Source organism: Phascolarctos cinereus, unplaced genomic scaffold (genome assembly GCF_003287225.1).
Source record: "Phascolarctos cinereus isolate Bilbo 61053 unplaced genomic scaffold, phaCin_HiC Scaffold_726;HRSCAF=1367, whole genome shotgun sequence".
Lineage (NCBI taxonomy): Eukaryota > Metazoa > Chordata > Mammalia > Diprotodontia > Phascolarctidae > Phascolarctos > Phascolarctos cinereus.
Window position 1 is genome coordinate 283,886,026 of NW_027556098.1, and position 18,452 is coordinate 283,904,477.

At 41.4% G+C, this 18,452-nt stretch overlaps 2 protein-coding genes across 2 annotated transcripts in view; both read left to right on the plus strand.

The window, feature by feature from the left end:
* The window catches only part of CUNH11orf97 (chromosome unknown C11orf97 homolog), a 78,965-nt gene that overhangs the window by 43,201 nt on the left and 17,312 nt on the right, over positions 1-18,452 (plus strand). The window lies entirely within an intron of this gene.
* FUT4 (fucosyltransferase 4) lies at positions 7,406-11,763 on the plus strand. Its single transcript, XM_021000707.2, has one exon. The coding sequence runs from the start codon at positions 7,875-7,877 to the stop codon at positions 9,345-9,347; it is 1,473 nt and encodes a 490-aa protein (XP_020856366.1). The 5' UTR covers positions 7,406-7,874; the 3' UTR covers positions 9,348-11,763.

Here is an 18,452-nt window from a genome sequence, read left to right on the forward strand (position 1 = left end):
AGTCACCTAACCCTGACTGCATCACCAAAGAAAGAAAGAAAGAAAAAGAAATTCCTTTCTCATGTTATGGTTAACACATTTGGAGACTGTAATGTTGGCTGACATAGGCATCCTGAGCCAGGAAAGGAGGGAGGGGTGAGAGAGAATTGCTCTGAAGATATAAAAATCCTCTTTGTCTGTCCATCTTTGGGTTCATTGTCTTAAGATGAGTCCCATATGTATCTCTCTCTATGTGCATGTTCGACAAGCTTCAAGAGAAATAAATATACATATGTATCCTAATTTCAATAGCAATACTACTTACTTGGTTAATATAGTACCACATTACCTCCTTTATCTGCCCTTAACTTAGAGTAACTTTATCAACCAAGCCCTTGAAGTCGGGAGGCCAACCCTTCCCTCCTCCCCTCATTACATTTTTATCTATGGTGCCCTGCCTAGATCTTTGCACCAAATCTCTTAAGATCATAAATGTAGAAATGGAAGGGACCTTAGACCATCCAGCCCAACCCCACTATTTTGGGAAACTGAATCCCAAGGAGGTACATAATAAGCATTTAATAAAGGCTTGTTGAATTGAAGGATAAAGGAATCAAGTGGCTAAGAGCCAAGTGAACCTCTTCTTTTCATTATTGCCCCCAAACTTCAGCAGGGCCACTATGGCATGGGCAAGAAGTAACAGAGTGCTACCTTGGAATCAGAAAAGACCTCCGTTCATTCCTCTGTTGAAAAAAAGTTCCTTAACCTGTCTGAAACACCAATTGCCTCATCTATAAAACAGGGATAATAATGCCTGTACTTTTTACCTCACAGGGTTGTAGTGAGGACTGAATGAAAATTAAAGAATTTTGCTTCTGCCCTTCATACTGAAACTTCACTTAGTTCTTGGAAGCCTTCTCATTTTGGATTATCTCTCCCCAAATCCCATCCCCTTTCTCTCACTCATGAAAACCTCCTGGGGCCTCCATTTTGTGCAGGGTCCCAGGATGGCCAGACTTCATTCCCCTCCTGGACCTATTCTCAATTTCTCAGACTTCAAAATGATGCCTATGTGCCAGGTACCTTCATTCCTTCAACACTAGAGATTTAAATGACCTTCCCCCCACAGCTTGTCCTGCCGCAACACCCCCAACACTTCCCATCCTTTGAGTGTTGTCTTTCTACATCACAATGTAAACAGTTTGAGGGAAGGACTTTTTTCTTTTTCTTGTTGGTATCTCCAGCTCTTAGCTTAAAGCCTGGTACTTAGTAAATGTTTAATTGGCATTTGTTGTCGTCATTTCTATACTTAACAGCATAATTACTAGATCTGGCCAGCTAGGAATGGGGTTTCCTGAACTGTGTTGATCCCAAGATAAAACCCCTAAAGTGGGGATAATTTGTCTGCCTTGACTGTACTAACACACCCAACAGCCTTGGTACTAAGTGGGAAAATTTGGTGCAGGGTCTGAATTAGCATAGATGCAGCACAGAGCTAGCTTTTCTAGGCTATGCATAGGGCAGTACTGACAGAAAAGCTGACCCTTCCCAGATCTCCCGCAATGACTAGATTATGCTGTACTGGACAAAAGACCCCCAGTGTTACTGGAAAGAAGGGGTATTGGGTTATGTTCCAAGTTCCCAGCAATATTTTATCTGGAACTACAGGGTCTCGATTATACTGGTTCCGACTGGAGAGAAGCTGTAATTTTCCAGACAGGTGAGGAGGAAAAGTGTGCCAAGTCATGGAGCCAGGAAATGGAATGGCATATATAGATAACAGCAGGTAGACCAGTTTTGCTGGAATACTGTATGTAAGGGGACCAAACAGGAATTAGCATCTGACCAGGTGTAGTGACTGATGGTCCCCTCCTGGATAACTGCTTTATCATGGCAGAAGGGCTAGCGTAGCTCAATTAAACTATGAGCTAAGCCGCTTAAGGTTACTGGAGAATTCTGACAGAAGGTGGTCCACTGGAAGAGGAAATGGCAAACCACTCCACTATCTTTACCAAAAAAACCTCGGCGTGCTATGGTCCATAGATCAAGAAGAATCAGTGGACAACTAAATAACAATAAAGAAAAATAAGGTGGAGCCAGATTGTGAATGAATTTGAATGCCAAACAGAAGAGTTTGTATTTTATGCTCAAGGCTGGGGTCACGGAGGTTTCTCGGGCTGGAGAATGGCATGATTAAATTGGTTGGTGCTTAAGGAATATCAATTCCACAGCTTTGAGGATGGACTATGAAGAGGTCTAGGACTTTTGGGATGCTGCTGGAACCCCAAGATCCCAGTGCCGGGCCCTGCCTGAAAGAATTCGACTCAAATCTTCTTCAGCCAGAGGAAAAGTTTATTAGTGATAAAACACATAGGCCAGGTGACACCCGTAAGGACAAGTGGGCATGAGAAAGTCTCAGCCGTTTGGGCTTGAGATTCCCAGCCCCAAATGTGGGCCTGGGTAGATCTTATATACTTTGGGTGACCAGGGAAGGGTCTAGGAAAAGGGTCTGGGAAAATGGTCTGGGTGAGAATTCCCAGAGATTGGAATGTCTAAGAGATTGAATAGACAATGGGAATAGATAATGAAGGAACTGAAAGGTATCTGATTGAGATTAAAAAGTAGGCTAAGGCTTTCAAAGGGAGATGAGGGGCTGGGACCCATAGACAAAGGGGAGCCAGATTCCCTTTGGTACAAGGGGCAAAGACCTTGGCTTGGGCCACACCCCATCAGACTAGACTATTGCAATAGTTCAGGCAAGTGGCTATGCAGTTCTGAGCTAAGGTAGCAGCATCTGTAGGAGTGGAGAGATGGGAACAGATATGAACAATATCGTGGACATAAAATCTACCAGATTGAGTCACAGCCTGGGTGTAGGGGCATGAAGAAGAGAGAAAAATCAAGGATAACTCTAAGACTGGGAAGTAGGAAGACTAGAAGGATGGTAGTTTCATCATTGAAAAAAAAAGTCAGGAAGAAAGAGTGGCTTTCTGGGCAGACATAATTTCTATTTTGGACATGCTGAGTTTGCAACGCCTAGAGAAAACTCAAATGGAGATGTGCAGCCCTGAAAAGAAATTAGGAGTGAACATACAGATTTGGGAATCATCTGAGTAGAAATGGCAATTTAATCCACGCCAGCTGATTAGATCACTAAAAGACAATGGAGAGAAGATGGCTCCAGGCAGAGGGCTCACCCCAGTTAGTCAATAGGATGTGGATGGTTCCTCAATTGAAGAAGTCTGAGGAGTGGTCAGGCACTAAGAGAAGATCTAGGAGAGGGCAGTGTTTTGAAAACCAAGGAAGAAGTAAAGATCCAGGGGGAATGTTGACAGTATCAAACACTACAGAGAATTCAAAAAGGAGGAGGACTAAACCAAGATTTAGCAACGAAGAGGTCCAATGGTAACGTGGAGCAGAGCATTTTCAGTTGAGCAGTGGGGTCTGAAACCACACTACAAGGAGCTAAGAAAAGAGCAGGGTGTCAGTCACTCAACAAGCATTTATTGAATGCCTCATACGTGCCAAGCACTGTGCTAAATACTAGGGATACAATAAAAGGGAGAAACCAATCCCTGCTCTCAAGCAGTTCACAGTCTAATGGAAGAGACAACGTGCGAACAACTACATACAAACAAGATTTATACAGGACAAACTGGAGATAATCAACAAAACGAAGGTATTAGTGAAGAGGAATCAGGAAAGGCTTCTTGTAGAAGGTAAGATTGCAAAGTAGAACTTGAAGAAGTCAGGCCGGGAAGCCAGAAGGCAGAGACAAGAAGAAAGAGAATTCCAGGCATAGGGGCTATGAAGAAGCAGAAGCCAGGAATGGAGAAAGCCTTCTTTTACAATAACAACAATAACATTGATATAGCGCTTTAAGGTCTGTAATTGCTTGACATGCTATGCCATTTGATCCTGATAAAACCCTGCGTGGTCGGTGCTATTTTTATTGCCATTTTAAAGATAAGAAAACTGAATCTGAGAAAAGTAAATGATTTGTCTAGGGCCTCGAAGATAGCATCTGAAGCAGGTGTTTATAGGATTTTGGCTATAAGAGATTTATGATCCTCTGATCCTATTATAATAGCTTGAAGAGAAGGCACAATCTAGTCAGTCTTCTTTAGGGGTAGGAATACCTGACTACCTTTGTAGGCCTATGGAAAAGAGCCAATGAATAAAATGAAAATGAAGCTTAGAAAGACAAAGAGGATGAACAAAGGGGAATGACTGAAAAGACAGAAGGGCCTGGGATCAAGGACAAACATAAAAAGGTTGATCTTCCCAAGAATAACCCACATTTGTCCTCTGAGACCAAAACATAGGAGAGAATGGAGAATGATGTTAGAAGAAAGAAAAAGGCAAAAAACGATGAGTGAGGGCATTTCTGGCATGGGGCATGATCTACACCAATGCACAGTGTCAGGACACAGTGGGGTGGCAGTAGGAAATAGTTTAAGATAATAGATTGAGAGCTAGAAGAGACCTCCTAGGCCATCTAGTTCAATCTTTTTTTAGGTATCAGAAAATTCAAGCCCAGAGTGGCTGTGACTTGCCCAAGATTACACTATCCTAGCACATCTAGGATTTGAACCAATGTCCTGACTCCAAATACATCATCCTTTCCACCATATCACATTACCTGGTTACTTTTAGAGTCTGTAAGGAACACAGAGTATGTCAAAGTGAGCAGAATAAAATAAGACTGGAAAGACACAATTGTGTTTATTTTAGAGGCAATGAAAAGCCACTGAAGGCGGATTTGTTTTAATATGGGGTGAGGTGGAGAGAGGGAAATAATAGAGTTGGGGAACCTAGTAAGACCTAAACATTAGAAAGACTATTTGAAAAGCTGGGTGAAGGAAGGATTGTATGAATCTGGGAGAGAGTGGAAGTAGGAAATACAGTCAGGACGCTATTAAATAGTACAAGTAAGAAATGATTGGGGTGGTGGAAGTATAATTAGAAGAGAGGAGGGGGATATTAAAAATATTGTGGAAGTAGATCATGCCATAACTTGGCAACTAATTGGATGCAGAGAGTCAAGGAGAAGGAAGATTAAGAGGTGATCCTGAGATTTTGAGTCCAGGTAACATAAATAGGGAAGTAAGGAAGAAGAATGATTTGGGGGGCTGGAGGGTGGAGAAAAATGTGCAAAGATGACTTTAAAGCATCAGTCCAAAAGCTAGGTAGATATGTAAAGCTGGCAATTGGAAACATAGGACTAGAATTCAGTCGAGAGATTGGGGCTGAACATAGAAATTTGGGAGTTAACAGCATAGCAGTGATAACTGCAGACATCAAAATGGATGAGATTACCAACGGAGGGAAAAAGTCTAGAGAAAAAGAGAACTGGGTCCACAGCTGGGGTGGATATCACATTTTGGGCAGAGGGTGATTGATGTTGCAGACTAGGATACTAATGGAAGTGGAGAGGTATGAGTTAGCCAACTCTAATCTCTTTTCTCTCTCCTCCCCACTCCCCAACTACAGCTGGGGTTATTGTGAGCAAAGAAGCAGTGGTGCACACACTAGGTAGGCAGGTGGGGTTAACTTGGCTCTCAGGTAGATTGACCTTGGAACTCAGCTGTAAACCTTTTGGGCAAGACTATAAAGTTTTTAAGACAATGTTGGGGATCTCTGGGAACTTCCTGTCCTTTTTCACTTCTTAACTTCGGAGGGAACTGCTTTTATAGGTACATTTAAATATATTCTTATTAAATGCACTGCTTGTTTGAACCCTCATATTCTGAGTGATCCTTTGCACCAGACAAGGAGGAACAGTCACCCTGAGAGGCTAGGAGTAAAAAGAAATAGCAAAGGAGACAAAAAAAAGCTAGAATTCTTTAAATTAGTGCAAAAGAGAAGCCAGAAAAGAATTAGACAAGTCTAATTAGATTGTGTTCTAACTTTTTCTTCCATATATTCTGTAATATTACTGGGGTTCTACAGATTAAGTGCTATAAATAACATCTACACCAATAACCATACTTAGTCTGATTCAATTGTTTGTTTCTAATTGTTCTGCAATGATTATAAGTTAAACAACAGAAATGAAAATAAAGAATTGAACCAAACATCTTTGGAGAAAGTACTGGTTTGGAAATCAGAGGATTTGGGTTCCAGAATCCTAGCTCTGCCATTCACTATCAGACTGACTTTGGGTAAGAACCCAAAGCCATGTCTGTACCAGGGGGACAGGGAGCAGGCTCACCTGGATTGGAAATGCTCCAGGGAGCACTACAGGACTTTGAAACTACAATAGAAAGAGGAAACAACCAGGGACAAGGCCCAGCTGCCTCTCCAGTAAGGTGCCTTGGGAAAGAGGAACCACCAATAGTGTCTGGGACCTTTTCTAAATTTCCCACGCCTGGACAAAAGGTTCTGACTTCCCTACCACAACCAGTGAGAGCACCAGTGACAAAGGAGATGTGAGTCAAAGTGCAATTAGTATTAGAAAGGGCAGCCAAACTGTTGGTGGAGCTGTGTTGGAGATCCAATCATTCTGGAGAGCAATTTGGAACTATGCCCAAAGGGCTATAAAACTGTTAATATCCTTTGATTCAGCAATAACACTGCTAGGTCTATATCCCAAAGACATTTAAAAAAAGGGAAAAGGACCTACTGGTGCAAAAATGTTTATAGCAGCTCTTTTTGTGGTTGCTAACAATTGGAAATCAAAGGGATGTCCATCAAATGGGGAAAGGCTGAATAAGCTGTGTTACATGATTGTGATGGAATATTATTGTGCTGTAAGAAATGACAAGCAAGATTTCAGAAAAACCTGGAAAAACTTACATGAAATGATGCATAGTGAACAGAACCAGAACGTTGTACACAGTAATATTGTTTGATGAAGAACTATGAACGATAACTATTCTCAGCAATACAAGGATCCAAAACAATCAATCCCGAAGGACTAATAATGAAGTATACTATCTGCCTCCAGAGAAAGAACTGATGATTGAATACCGACTTTTTCATTCTTTTTCTTTTATCCAAATCTTCTTGTACAAAATGACATCACTTTTACATAATTGCACATGTACACCTATATCTGAATGCTTACAGTCTCGGGGAGAGGAGAGAAGGAGGGGTAGAATTTGGAACTCAAAAACTTTAAATAAAAAATGGGGGAAAAAACCCAACCCAAACTCCTAAAATGAGTATCTGATGTTCTTATTTTTCTCTTGGCAGTTCTACAAGTCTGTTCTCTCTGTCCTCTTCACAGTTGCTTGGGTCTGTAGGGATTCTGCAAAGTGGCCTAGTTAGAAAGCAGCCCCATTCATAGCTATAATTCTAGGCAGCAGCTCTACCGACTTCCTTTAGCGCGTCTCTTGGTGCTACGTGGACAAGGAGAACCTCCCACACACACCCACACACACCCCATGTCCTTTCGGCACACAGATCTTCCCCTTGTGGTCCTTTTTTTTTTCCCTATAGTGTCGACTCTGACAGGAGCTAAACGGAAGGAAGTGTAAAAGTTCCTTGACTTTGAGGACACAGTCCCTCCTTCCCCCTGGCAGCCCTAGGCTAGCATTTTCTCACGTCTAAGGCTTTTTGGATTTCCTATCTCTCCAGGCTTTACCCAGGACCAAATCTGGAGCGATCCTCCCCTACCCTCTAGAGATGCGGGACCGACCAAGGCGAGATAGCAGCTGGGCAACATCAGGAGGGAATCAAGGGCTATAGGGGAGGAGCTCCCGGAAGAAAAGACGGAAAGTCCAGCTGGGAAGAGCTGGAGGTGGAAGAGAAGCCATACTCTACATAGTGGCTGGAGAAAGGGTAGGGGGAGGGGGAGAGGAAGGAACGTGTCCGAGACGTAAGGAAAGGGGGCTGGGGAAGGCCGAGGAGGAACACGAAAGGGGGAACTCTCCTGAGGTTGGGCGGGCAGCATGTGGAGAGCTCGGAGTCCCTCAGGGAAGCTTCGGGGCGGAGCCAGCGTTGGGAGGGAAGCTCACCTCTCCCTAGCTAGAGGCCCTGGAGGTGGAGAGCCGGGGGTGTGGTGCCTGGAATCCGAACATTGTCCCCTCCCACCACAGGCCAGTCAAGCCCTCGAGGGTGAGTTGCCACGGAGAGCCCGGCGGCGGGCAGAGCTGCAGCAGTATGAAAGCCGCTACGCATCCTCTCAGTCTTTGGACCTGGGGCGCGCAGCAGCTGCAGCAGCCCGAGCTCAGCCTCCTCCGCCCATGTGTGTGCCGTGGAAAGGCCCGCCGCAGGGCTGGCGCGGGGGCGTGGGGCTGTCGAGGAGAGCCTGGCTTCTGATCATAGCCTGGTTCCTGACGTTCTCGGCGCTGGCCGTCTACTTCTCCTTGATCCAGCTGCCTCCGCTGCCCTGGGCATACCTGCGGCCACCAGCCCCGCCACACCAGGTCACCGTCCTGATGTGGTGGAAGCCTTTCTTCTCAAAGTACAGATCCCACAGTCCAGGCCCAAACTGCCAGCTCCTATTTAACCTGAGCGGCTGCCGCCTGGTAACTGACAGGATACGCTATTGGGAAGCCCAGGCAGTTCTCTTCCACCACTGGGACCTTGTGCGGTCCCAGGACTGGCCCCCGCCACGGATTGAGCGTGGAGACAAGTTGAAGCTGAACACAACAGCACCTCAAGCAGTATACGGCCACCTGACCAGGCCCCCTGGACAGCGCTGGGTGTGGATGAACTTCGAGTCCCCTTCAAACTCCATAAGACTAGGGAGTTTCGACAGCAGCCTCTTCAACTGGACGCTGTCCTACCGGGCCGACTCAGATATCTTTGTGCCCTACGGGTATCTATACCCTAGGAGCAGCCCGCAGGACCAGCCTTCTGGGCTGTACCCATCGCTGGCCCAAAAACAGCGGTTGGTGGCCTGGGTGGTCAGCCACTGGAGTGAGAGCCAGGCTCGGGTCAGATACTACCACAAGCTGCGCCAATACCTGAAGGTGGACGTGTATGGCAAAGGTGGTCCTGGACAGCCAGTGCCGGACTCTGGGCTTCTGCACACGGTGGGCCGCTACAAATTTTACCTGGCTTTCGAGAACTCCCAGCACCTGGACTACATCACGGAGAAACTGTGGCGAAATGCCTTTCTGGCTGGGGCGGTGCCAGTGGTGCTGGGGCCCAGCCGGGCCAACTATGAGCGCTTTGTGCCTCGAAATGCCTTCATCCACGTGGACGACTTTCCTAATGTTGCTGCTCTGGCCTCTTACCTTCGCTTCCTGGATCGAAACCAGAACCAGTACAAGCGCTATTTTGACTGGCGCCGGCGTTATGCTGTGCACGTCTTGTCCTTCTGGGACGAGCCCTGGTGTCGGGCCTGCCAGGCTTTACAGATTGCTGGAGACCAACATAAGAAAATTAACAACTTAGCTGCCTGGTTTCGGAGATGAGACTTCACTAGGCCAGGGTCCGGGGTATTCTGCAGAGGGTATTACATGGGTTAACAATCTTCTGCAAACGGTACTGTTTATAACAGGAAGACTCTGAAGTTCTCAGATCAGGTACTTGCTGCCCAGCTTCCACACTGGTGTTTTAGAGTGGAGCGGTTGAGCTCTTTTAAAACGTGTAAGGGTAAGGAGAAACTTGTGTCTTGCCAGTAGCCCAAATTGACTGTATGTGATCTGTATAGGTTAAGCAATGCAGCTAGCTCACTGACCCCTCAGCAGCTCCTCTTTTAACTTGGGGCAAGTTAAAAGTGGTCACAAAGTGCCTTATTACAATGGAAAGCCACATCTTCATTAGGTGCCTTAAAGCTTCTAGCTGAATAGTGAAGCTCCTTCATTTCATGTCCTATGAGTATTGTTGAAGAAACTGAGAATGTTTATTATGGACGGGAGATGTCTTAAGAGGAACTTGACAGTTAATTTAAGTATTTGAAGAGTTTATCTGGTAGAGGGATTAAACTTGTTCTTAGTGACCCCACAGGATAGAGCAAGGAGCTGTGGGTAGAAGTTACCAAGACAAACTTAAACTTGATCTATGGGAAAATGCCTAACAGTGAAAATTAGAGCTGTATAACAGTGGAAACAGGCCACCTCTGATGGACTGGTGAGTTCTCCCTTCCAGGAGGTCTTCAAACCAAGGTTGAATGGTTCCATTGCAAAGAGGATTTGGGTTCAGGCATGGTTTGAACTCCTGAGGTTCCTTCCAATTCTGAGTCATGCTTCCTGAAAGTCAAGATGACCTTCCTGAAGAAGCTATTAGTGATTTAGCCATCAGCTATTGTGTCCTGTCCTCTAAATAGAGGGAAACTAGAAGAGAGGGAGGAGAGTAGGGAAAAAATATAGTAAAAGTTATGTGTGAACTAATTCATAAGTGTGCACTAAAAGAACTCTGTGGTGAATATCCCTTTACAATGCGAAAAATGACCTGAGATATCTTGTGAATACAGAATTTTTTTCCTGTATATTTAATTTTCTGAAAGCAGACTTGAGGAAAAGTAGTGAAACAAGCCTGTTTCCCTCTTCCCCCAAGTAACCGTTTACAAAAGTTCTTATGCAGAAATATTCATCAGAAGGAAAGAGAAGAAAACCTTGTTGGCAGTCTCTCCATAAATATTTATTTCGTGTTTTAGTATATTTAAATTTTAGAATTTCATTCTTCCTGTGGGGCTTGCTATGTCTTTCTTAAAGATTGCTTCACCCACAAAGCTTCATCATACTAGCATTTATATAGCACTTTAGCATTTGCAAAGTGCTTTACATATGATCCCATTTGATTGTGGGGAATTAAGAAATTATGTAGAAAAGGGGGAAAAGATTTTATTGTTTGTTAAATTAAAATTTTTTTTTTATTTTTGTATGTTATTTGTAAATTACCCAAGTGTGTAGTTCTCCCATGTGTTTGTTTGGAAAAAGTTAATTTACCCAGGATTACTTGGTGCCTACAGTCATTTACTACTCCAGTTTTGCTGCTAAACCCTTTACTGGAACAAGATCTTGTGTCTTCTAGTTAGTAAGTGGGTTTGCATTTATTTTCTGTTTTAAAAATGTACCCTGACCTACTAATAATACTACTCTTTGAGCCTTTGTCATAGGAACTCACTTTATTATTAAACACCTATATTCAGTTTAAGAATTTCTAAAAGAACTAACATTCATTCATACTCTATGTAGGAAAGTTATGGGTGAGAGAAATATAAAGATGTATAAGGACTCCTGCCCTCTTGGAACTTATACTTTATGTAAACCTTAAAGAAAGCAGTGCACTTCAACTAAAATTAGTGCACATCAGCCAAAGCAGATTTCGAAGTCTTGCTATTTATCAGTAGATACAAAACAACTGATTTCCAGTCTTCCTTCTGTAACTGTCTTTTTGTTTCTTTCACTAATGGCTTGGGGGGTCCAAGATTAATTGAATTTACCTCAAATTCTACTCCATACTAATGCCATCATATAGCAAAATCCAGTTTTTGAAATGTATATACCACAGTTCATTATTCTGAGTACTTCATAGACTACACAAGTACAATAGTCCCTAGCTAAATCATAAGACAGGAAGATTTGGCTCTATTTGAATTTGTTACAGATTTGTTAGTTGACTTCATTTTTAAGTGCCTTGTTTCCACTACTAGCACCCTCTTTTTTTTTTTTAACCAAATAAGGATATTAATTTTGAAAAAATACGATCTGGGGATAAAATGTTCTCTAAAGTATTTTAAAACATGGGTTTTAAAGGAAGGAAAGTTTATTCTTAAAAGTGATTGTTTATGGGACTTTGGTAATGTAGTCTACACCGAACAGGAAAACCAAGTTCTCTTACAGATTAAACAGTCATCTGAATGAATAAAAGGCAGTTTTAAAAGTGTCTAGGCTCTTTTTCTTTTTCTTTTTTGGCATTTTGGTAAGGCAGTGGGGTTAAGTGACTTGCCCAGGGTCACACAACTAGTGTTAAGTGTCTGAGGCTGAATTTGAACTCAGGTCCTCCTGACTCCAAGGCCAGAGCTCTGTCCACTGCACCACCTAGCTGCCCCTAGGCTCTTTTTCTGATGAGGGGACCTAGAATGTCCCAAAGCCAAACCCTTGTGTTGAAACATTTTTGACAAAGCTTCTGTGAGTTTAAACTACAAAGTCTCGGTGACTTCTCTGCTGTTACACTGCGGCCACCCTTTCATTTATGTGGAATTGATCACTCATTTACACAAGACAGTAATAACTGACACTATTATTAAAGAATATAAAGGCCTTAGTGGTTTTCTTTGTAATAGTTTTCTTACATGTTTAAAATACTTGAAAAACAAAATGGGCTTGGAATTCTTATTTTCTTTTCCTCTAAGTACAAATAGATTAAATCATAGCTGACCATTTTATCATTTCACTTTCATATGCCACGTTGAAGTGGGCAAAGTTGAAACATCATTTATAAATCTAGTATTATGTGATGAAAGTCTCTTGTTTTCATAGTTAGAAATGGCCTATGCAATCTTTTGCTCAATATAACTCTTACAAATATAATTTTGGGAATATATTTAAAATATGTATTCTTACTTGGTGACAATAAGTACTACTTACACCTGGATTGAGGCTTATAGCAGGAAAACGGTGGCAAAATCAAGCTGATTGTATTGTATTTTAATCTTTTTTTCTCCCAGGGCATTGTCTAGTAGTGAGTTGTTAGGGCCTTACTTAATTCCTATGTCTAGGCATCTGTTAGCCTAGCTGCTACTTCATTTATAGGAACTCACTACCCAATATCCCCCCCCTTTTTTTTTTACTGGATTCTTCAAATCCTATTTCACAGAGAGAATACAGCACTTTTCTTTCCCTCCATGCTCCAAAATAATACATCTACTTTCTTTCAGTATTTTAAAAGGATGGTGGGAGGATAATGGGAAAGCTAATGGGAATAGGTCAGTATGGTTCTTCCCAGCCTAGTAGGCATAGTCACAAGGCTCTGTCGTAGTCATCTTCTATGTGACTGCCCTCCTCTGCTACCCCAGCCACCCTCCACCAAATCTTGTCCCAGAGGCAGGCCTGTGATGTTTAGCAACTTAAGCTAGATAATATGGCTCAGTTAGACTAAGCTAAGCTGTATGTATTTCAGCTTTCCAGAATCCACTTCCTGGATCCTTACTTACTTGGTCTAGAATTCTCCTATCTTTGAATGCAAATGTTCTTTCTCCAGATCCCCAAGTGAATTCCCTCAGTTCCTTCTTGCCTGTGGATGAGGTACCAGTTATTATGTAACAGCAGTGACACCAAATCAGTTTTAGAAATCAGGCCCTGGGTAAATATGATTTAATTTTTTTAAAAAGTATTTGACATCTTTTTAAATGATCAAGAAAATGACATGTTTCCTTGGTAATGAGTAGGGTAAATAAAGTACATGCAATTCTTGGATTGTCTCAGGGAATTTTATACCAAGACTCATATCAAACTGTGGACTTGATTGCTTTTATTCAGATTAATTATGACAATAAAATGATGAAAGTAAAATGAGCCTCTTTGTATTTATACTGTATTCTGACTTCCATCATTCCTACCCCAAAATAAGCTCTCTGACTTAGAGGTTGTTTCATTCACTCTTGATTCTTTTAACCTGTCAAATTTTCCTTATAGCACTTTGGTAGTGATAGAACTGCTTGACAGAACTAAGATTTTCTCCATTGTATCTCCATACTTAGTACAGTTTCTGGCTGTTGGCAGGTGCTTTAGTAAATGCTAGCTAATAATTGCCATAATTCATAGTTACTCTCCTTCATGTACTGTCCCAGCCAAACTCATGGATGTATTTGCTGTTTCCAGAGCTAAGAAATCAGAATTCTATCTTCTGTCTCTGGGCCTTTTGCTGTCTCCTTTGCCTGGATTTGCTCTTTCTTAAACCTTCTCTTGGAGTTCTTGCCATCCTTTAAAGTAGAGATTCTTAACCTTTTGTTTGTGTCATGGCCTCCTTTAGCAGTCTGTTAATAAGCATTTATTAAGCACCTACTATATGTCATATCTCATTTTTATCCTCACAACAATCCTAGGAAGCAGGTGCTAGTTTTTAATCCCATTTTAAAGACGAGTAAACTGAAGCAGACACAAGTTAAGTGATTTGCCCAGGGTCATGTAGCCAGTAAGTGTCTGAGGCCAGATTTAGACTTCAGTCCTCCTGACTCCCAAGTCCAGGGCTCCATTCATTGTACCAGACAGCTGCCCCTATGTCTATTGAAGTCTTTGTTCCCCTGATCAGAATAAAGCTTCTAAATACTTAAAACACATAACATTACAAAGGAAACCGATTATACTGAAATACATTTATTAAAATATAAAAAAGATAAGTTTGCAGACCCTAAGTTACTATCTCTGGCTTCAGGGCTTAAGTGCTCCCTTCCAAAAGGCCTTCCAGAGCCCTTAGCTGTTGATGTTTGTCTGGTTTTCATATTATGCTGTGCTTAACTGTTTACATCGCTTAATAAGATTGTAAACTCTTTAAGAGTAGGTTTTCATTTTTGCCCTTGTAACCCTGAATCTAGCACAGTGCTCTGTATGTAGGTCCAGCAGTATACTGGTAAATATTTTAACAACTAGCTCCCCCTCCCCCCCCAAAAAAAGGTACCCAGGATACATTTCTAAATTTAACCTGCATTATTAACATTTTCTCCATCACTCTCTAAAGTCTAAATAATCAAAACAACAAATAAAGCCCTGATTCGATTAGAACCATTTGGTGATTCCCTGAATACAAATGCTCACATGGAAAGTTTAACAATAAACGGGAGCTGGCTCCTGCACTGCACACCCTTTTTGATTCATGATAAATGCTTACTGAATTGAATAAAACCCAGTAGTTTCTCTCACAAGGCAGAAAGAGTGGTGCTATATCTTTGGAAGCCTGTTTTTCTATTTCCTTAAGTACTTGGCTGATATATATATCTATAGATATCTATAGATATCTATAGATATATATTGATATATATATATATATCTTTACCTTTTATTATTTGTGAAAGGGAGAGAGAACAGGACATTTCATTTGAGCACGAATACTGCTGCCATCTGGCACCGAACCTTAAGGGAAGAACAGGGAGTCTGAAAAGTTCTCTCCCTACCCTGCCTCATTCACCTACTAACCTTTAAGAATATTTTATAGAGGAGAAAACTGTGAGGGAGGCACATGAGATACTCAATAAGGAATGAGAAACAAGAAAAAAAGTAGTAAAGGAGGAATGAAGAGAAGGGGAAAATGTTGGGTGAAAGGGATGGGTGTCCTGAAGAGAAAAAGAGACGAGAGGCCAGAAGAAAAGGAGAGTAGAAAAAGGAAATATGAGGAACAAATAGAAGGAAGAAAAAAAAAGGAAGAATAAAGGAGACATGAAAGTGACAGAATGAGGGAATATATTTTAAGGGGTACGATTTATGAATCTGTTCTAGACTGTTTTTTTGAAAGCTTCATTATTCCAATTTGAAGTTTGAAATGTCCAAGACAAAAGTGAACAAATTTGTGAATTCACAGAATTCCTGTGAAAATCAGGACTCTGACAAAGCAAGAACTAGCATTTCAGCTGAAATGAGAAACTTCCTTGATTCATTAGGACCATCTAATACTCATGTATGCTGCTTTTTCATCTGAGAGTAAAAACAACAAAGACTCACTGCTAATTTTTTTTCTCCTTGCCCTTTGGGGTACTTGACTTCTGTTTTTAGAAAATCTGGTGGTGGCTGTTGTTTTCAAATAGCCAGATAACACCAATAAATTTCAGCTTTAAAGAAAAGAGGAGAAGGAAAGAAAGAAAGTTGTAAGAGATTAAGCACAATTTTTTTAAAACTCGCTGAAAACTACAGTAGTTTTGACTGTAATTTCAGTGAGTCATAGAACCTTCGGGCTAGAAGGGACCTTAGATGTCATGTAGTCCCTGCTTCAAGCATGAAACCCCCTTCATTCACAGCATTCCTGACCAGGTTTCATACAGCCTCTCCTAGAAGATTTCCAATGATATCATTACCCATTAGGGCAGCACATTTCACTTTTGTTGATCATTAATTCCTTGAATATAATTTAATTTTTTTCCATTAAATTTTTTCCATTAAAAGTCTATTTTCTCTCCCTCTCTCATGACTCCCCTCCTCCCACTGAAAAAGAAAGTAAAGAAAACCCTTGTAATAAATATGCATAGTCAGGCAAAACAAATTCTAGCCTTGCCATGTTGTATGTATGTGTGGGTATGTATGTGTGTGCATATATGTGTGTATACATACATATGTACATACATACTCTGTACTCAGAGTCCCTCATCTCTCATTCAGGACATGGGTAGCACATTTAATCCTTAGTGAGAGCATTAATTTGTTTTTTTCTTTAAATACTGGTCTCCCTATCTCTCCTAGGCCAGAAGTGCAAGAGCTATTCACTTGTTTATTCAATTAGGTATGTCTGACTTTTCATAACCCCATTTGGGGTTTTCTTGGCTAAGATACTGGAGTGGTTTGCCACTTCCTTCTCTAGCTAATTTTATAGATGGGGAAACTGAAGCAAATGAGGTAAAGTGACTTGCCTAGGGTCACATGCCTAATAAGAGTCTGAAGCTGGATTTGAACTCAGGCCCTCCTGCTCCAGGGCCAGGCATTCTATCCACTGTGCCACCTAACAGCCCTGGGGCTACTCGTGGGGCAGATTCTCCAGCCTTTCCCAATCCCTCTTAATTTTAGTGCCTTCCTTCTCTTAATTCTTTGCTATTTATCATGTAGATAGCTTGTTTTGTATACATTTATTACATGTTGTCTCCCCCCTTAGATTGTAAACTCCTTGAGGACTGGGATTGTCTTTGCCTCCTTCTGTGCTTGGTACACAGTAGGCACTTAATAAATGTTTATTGATTGGTTACTGACTGATTGACTACTGATCAACACGAGAATCTGAATAATTCTTGCAAGCTTCAACTCATACTGGACTTTATGTTCCTGACTATTCATGATGGACTGTGCCACTTTTTGTATTTGTTCCCTTACCATACATTATTTCCCCATCCCATTTCTATAGTCCCGCCAGTTTAGCCTCTTGCTAGTTGTCCTTGAACAAGATGTTCCATCATTCATTTTCGAGTCTTTGCACAGTCCCTCTCCCATGCCTAGAATACACTTCCTTCTTACCTCTGCACATTAATTACCTAGTTTCCTTAAAAACTCAGTTCAAACACCACCTTTTACATGAAACGTTCCTTATGCCCACAGTTGATATTTCCTCCCCTCAAAAATATAAATTACCTTGTATTTATTTTGTATCTATTTTGCATATGTTTTTATATATACATTGTTTATTCTGTGGCATGTAAGCTCCTTGAGGGCAGGAACTGTTTCATTTTTATGTTCAGGACCTAACACGATGCCTGGCACACAGTAATCACTTAAAAAAAGAGCTTGTTAATCAATTCATTGATTCCCAGTTACCTGTCCTTGATTTTTATATACATACATACATACATATATATATATATATATACATACATACATATGTTTATGTATGTATGTATATATTTCCTTTTCAAATCTGAGTGTTTCCATGAATTTCTCTTACAATCATACCAGTCTCTTTAGATGGTTCATCCTCTTCTTCCTCACCAGTCATTTTGACTGTGTAGTCAGGATATCATTGCTGACACTCTTCCATTCCCTTGGGATATTATCTGTTTTTTCTCTGGATTATTTGATGTCTTTGAAATCCAATATTCCAAAATTTAGGGTAACATCGGATGATGTTCAGTATTCCCCTCCTTATCTAGCATGAATTCAGAGATGGCATGGTATTGTCTCCCATGTTTCCTGTCATTTCTACTTTGGCAACTGTTTTGGCAATCTTTTTTCTTGGTAAAATCCGCCCTTTTTACCTTCTCTAGAAAGGAGTCTAGTTTGCAATTAGTATATACATTGCTGCCAATTAAAGTAACAAAAACATGCCATAATCTTATCTGCAGGTGTTATTAAAAGCCTGCCAAGTTTGGTATTGTCCCTTATGGTTATATCAGGGAAAGCGTGGTACCTTTTATTAAACAAACACTAATTAACAGAGCCTAGGGCCAAGATGTATCCCAGGCTGGTTTCTTCTGTGACCTGAGAAAGCTTGCTCATGCCCTGATTTGTTCACACAATTTTTGTACAAATGAGCTGGAACAGATTCCTGTTATCTCCAACATAAACTGAGGACCAGTCTTGGAAGTTACAACTCAGGCCAAAGATAGAAAAAGTTGGACCCCCAAGGCTTCTACCAGGCAGGAGCCCCTCTGGATCGGTGATTGATTCCTGACTTATTGAACCATAAATCAGCTACTGGGACAATAGAATAAAACAAAACAGAACAGAATCAAATCGAATCATAGTTGTAGAGCTAAAAGTCAGTAACTATACATTTATTAACTGCCTAGTAAGAGCCAGGCATTATGCTAAGCACAAAAGGAGATAAAAGACAGTTCCTGCCCTCAAGGCACCCACAGTCTAATGGGGGAGACAATAAACAAATATGTACAAACAAGCTACATACAGGATAAATTTTTAGGAAATAATTAATAGAGCAGTTACGTG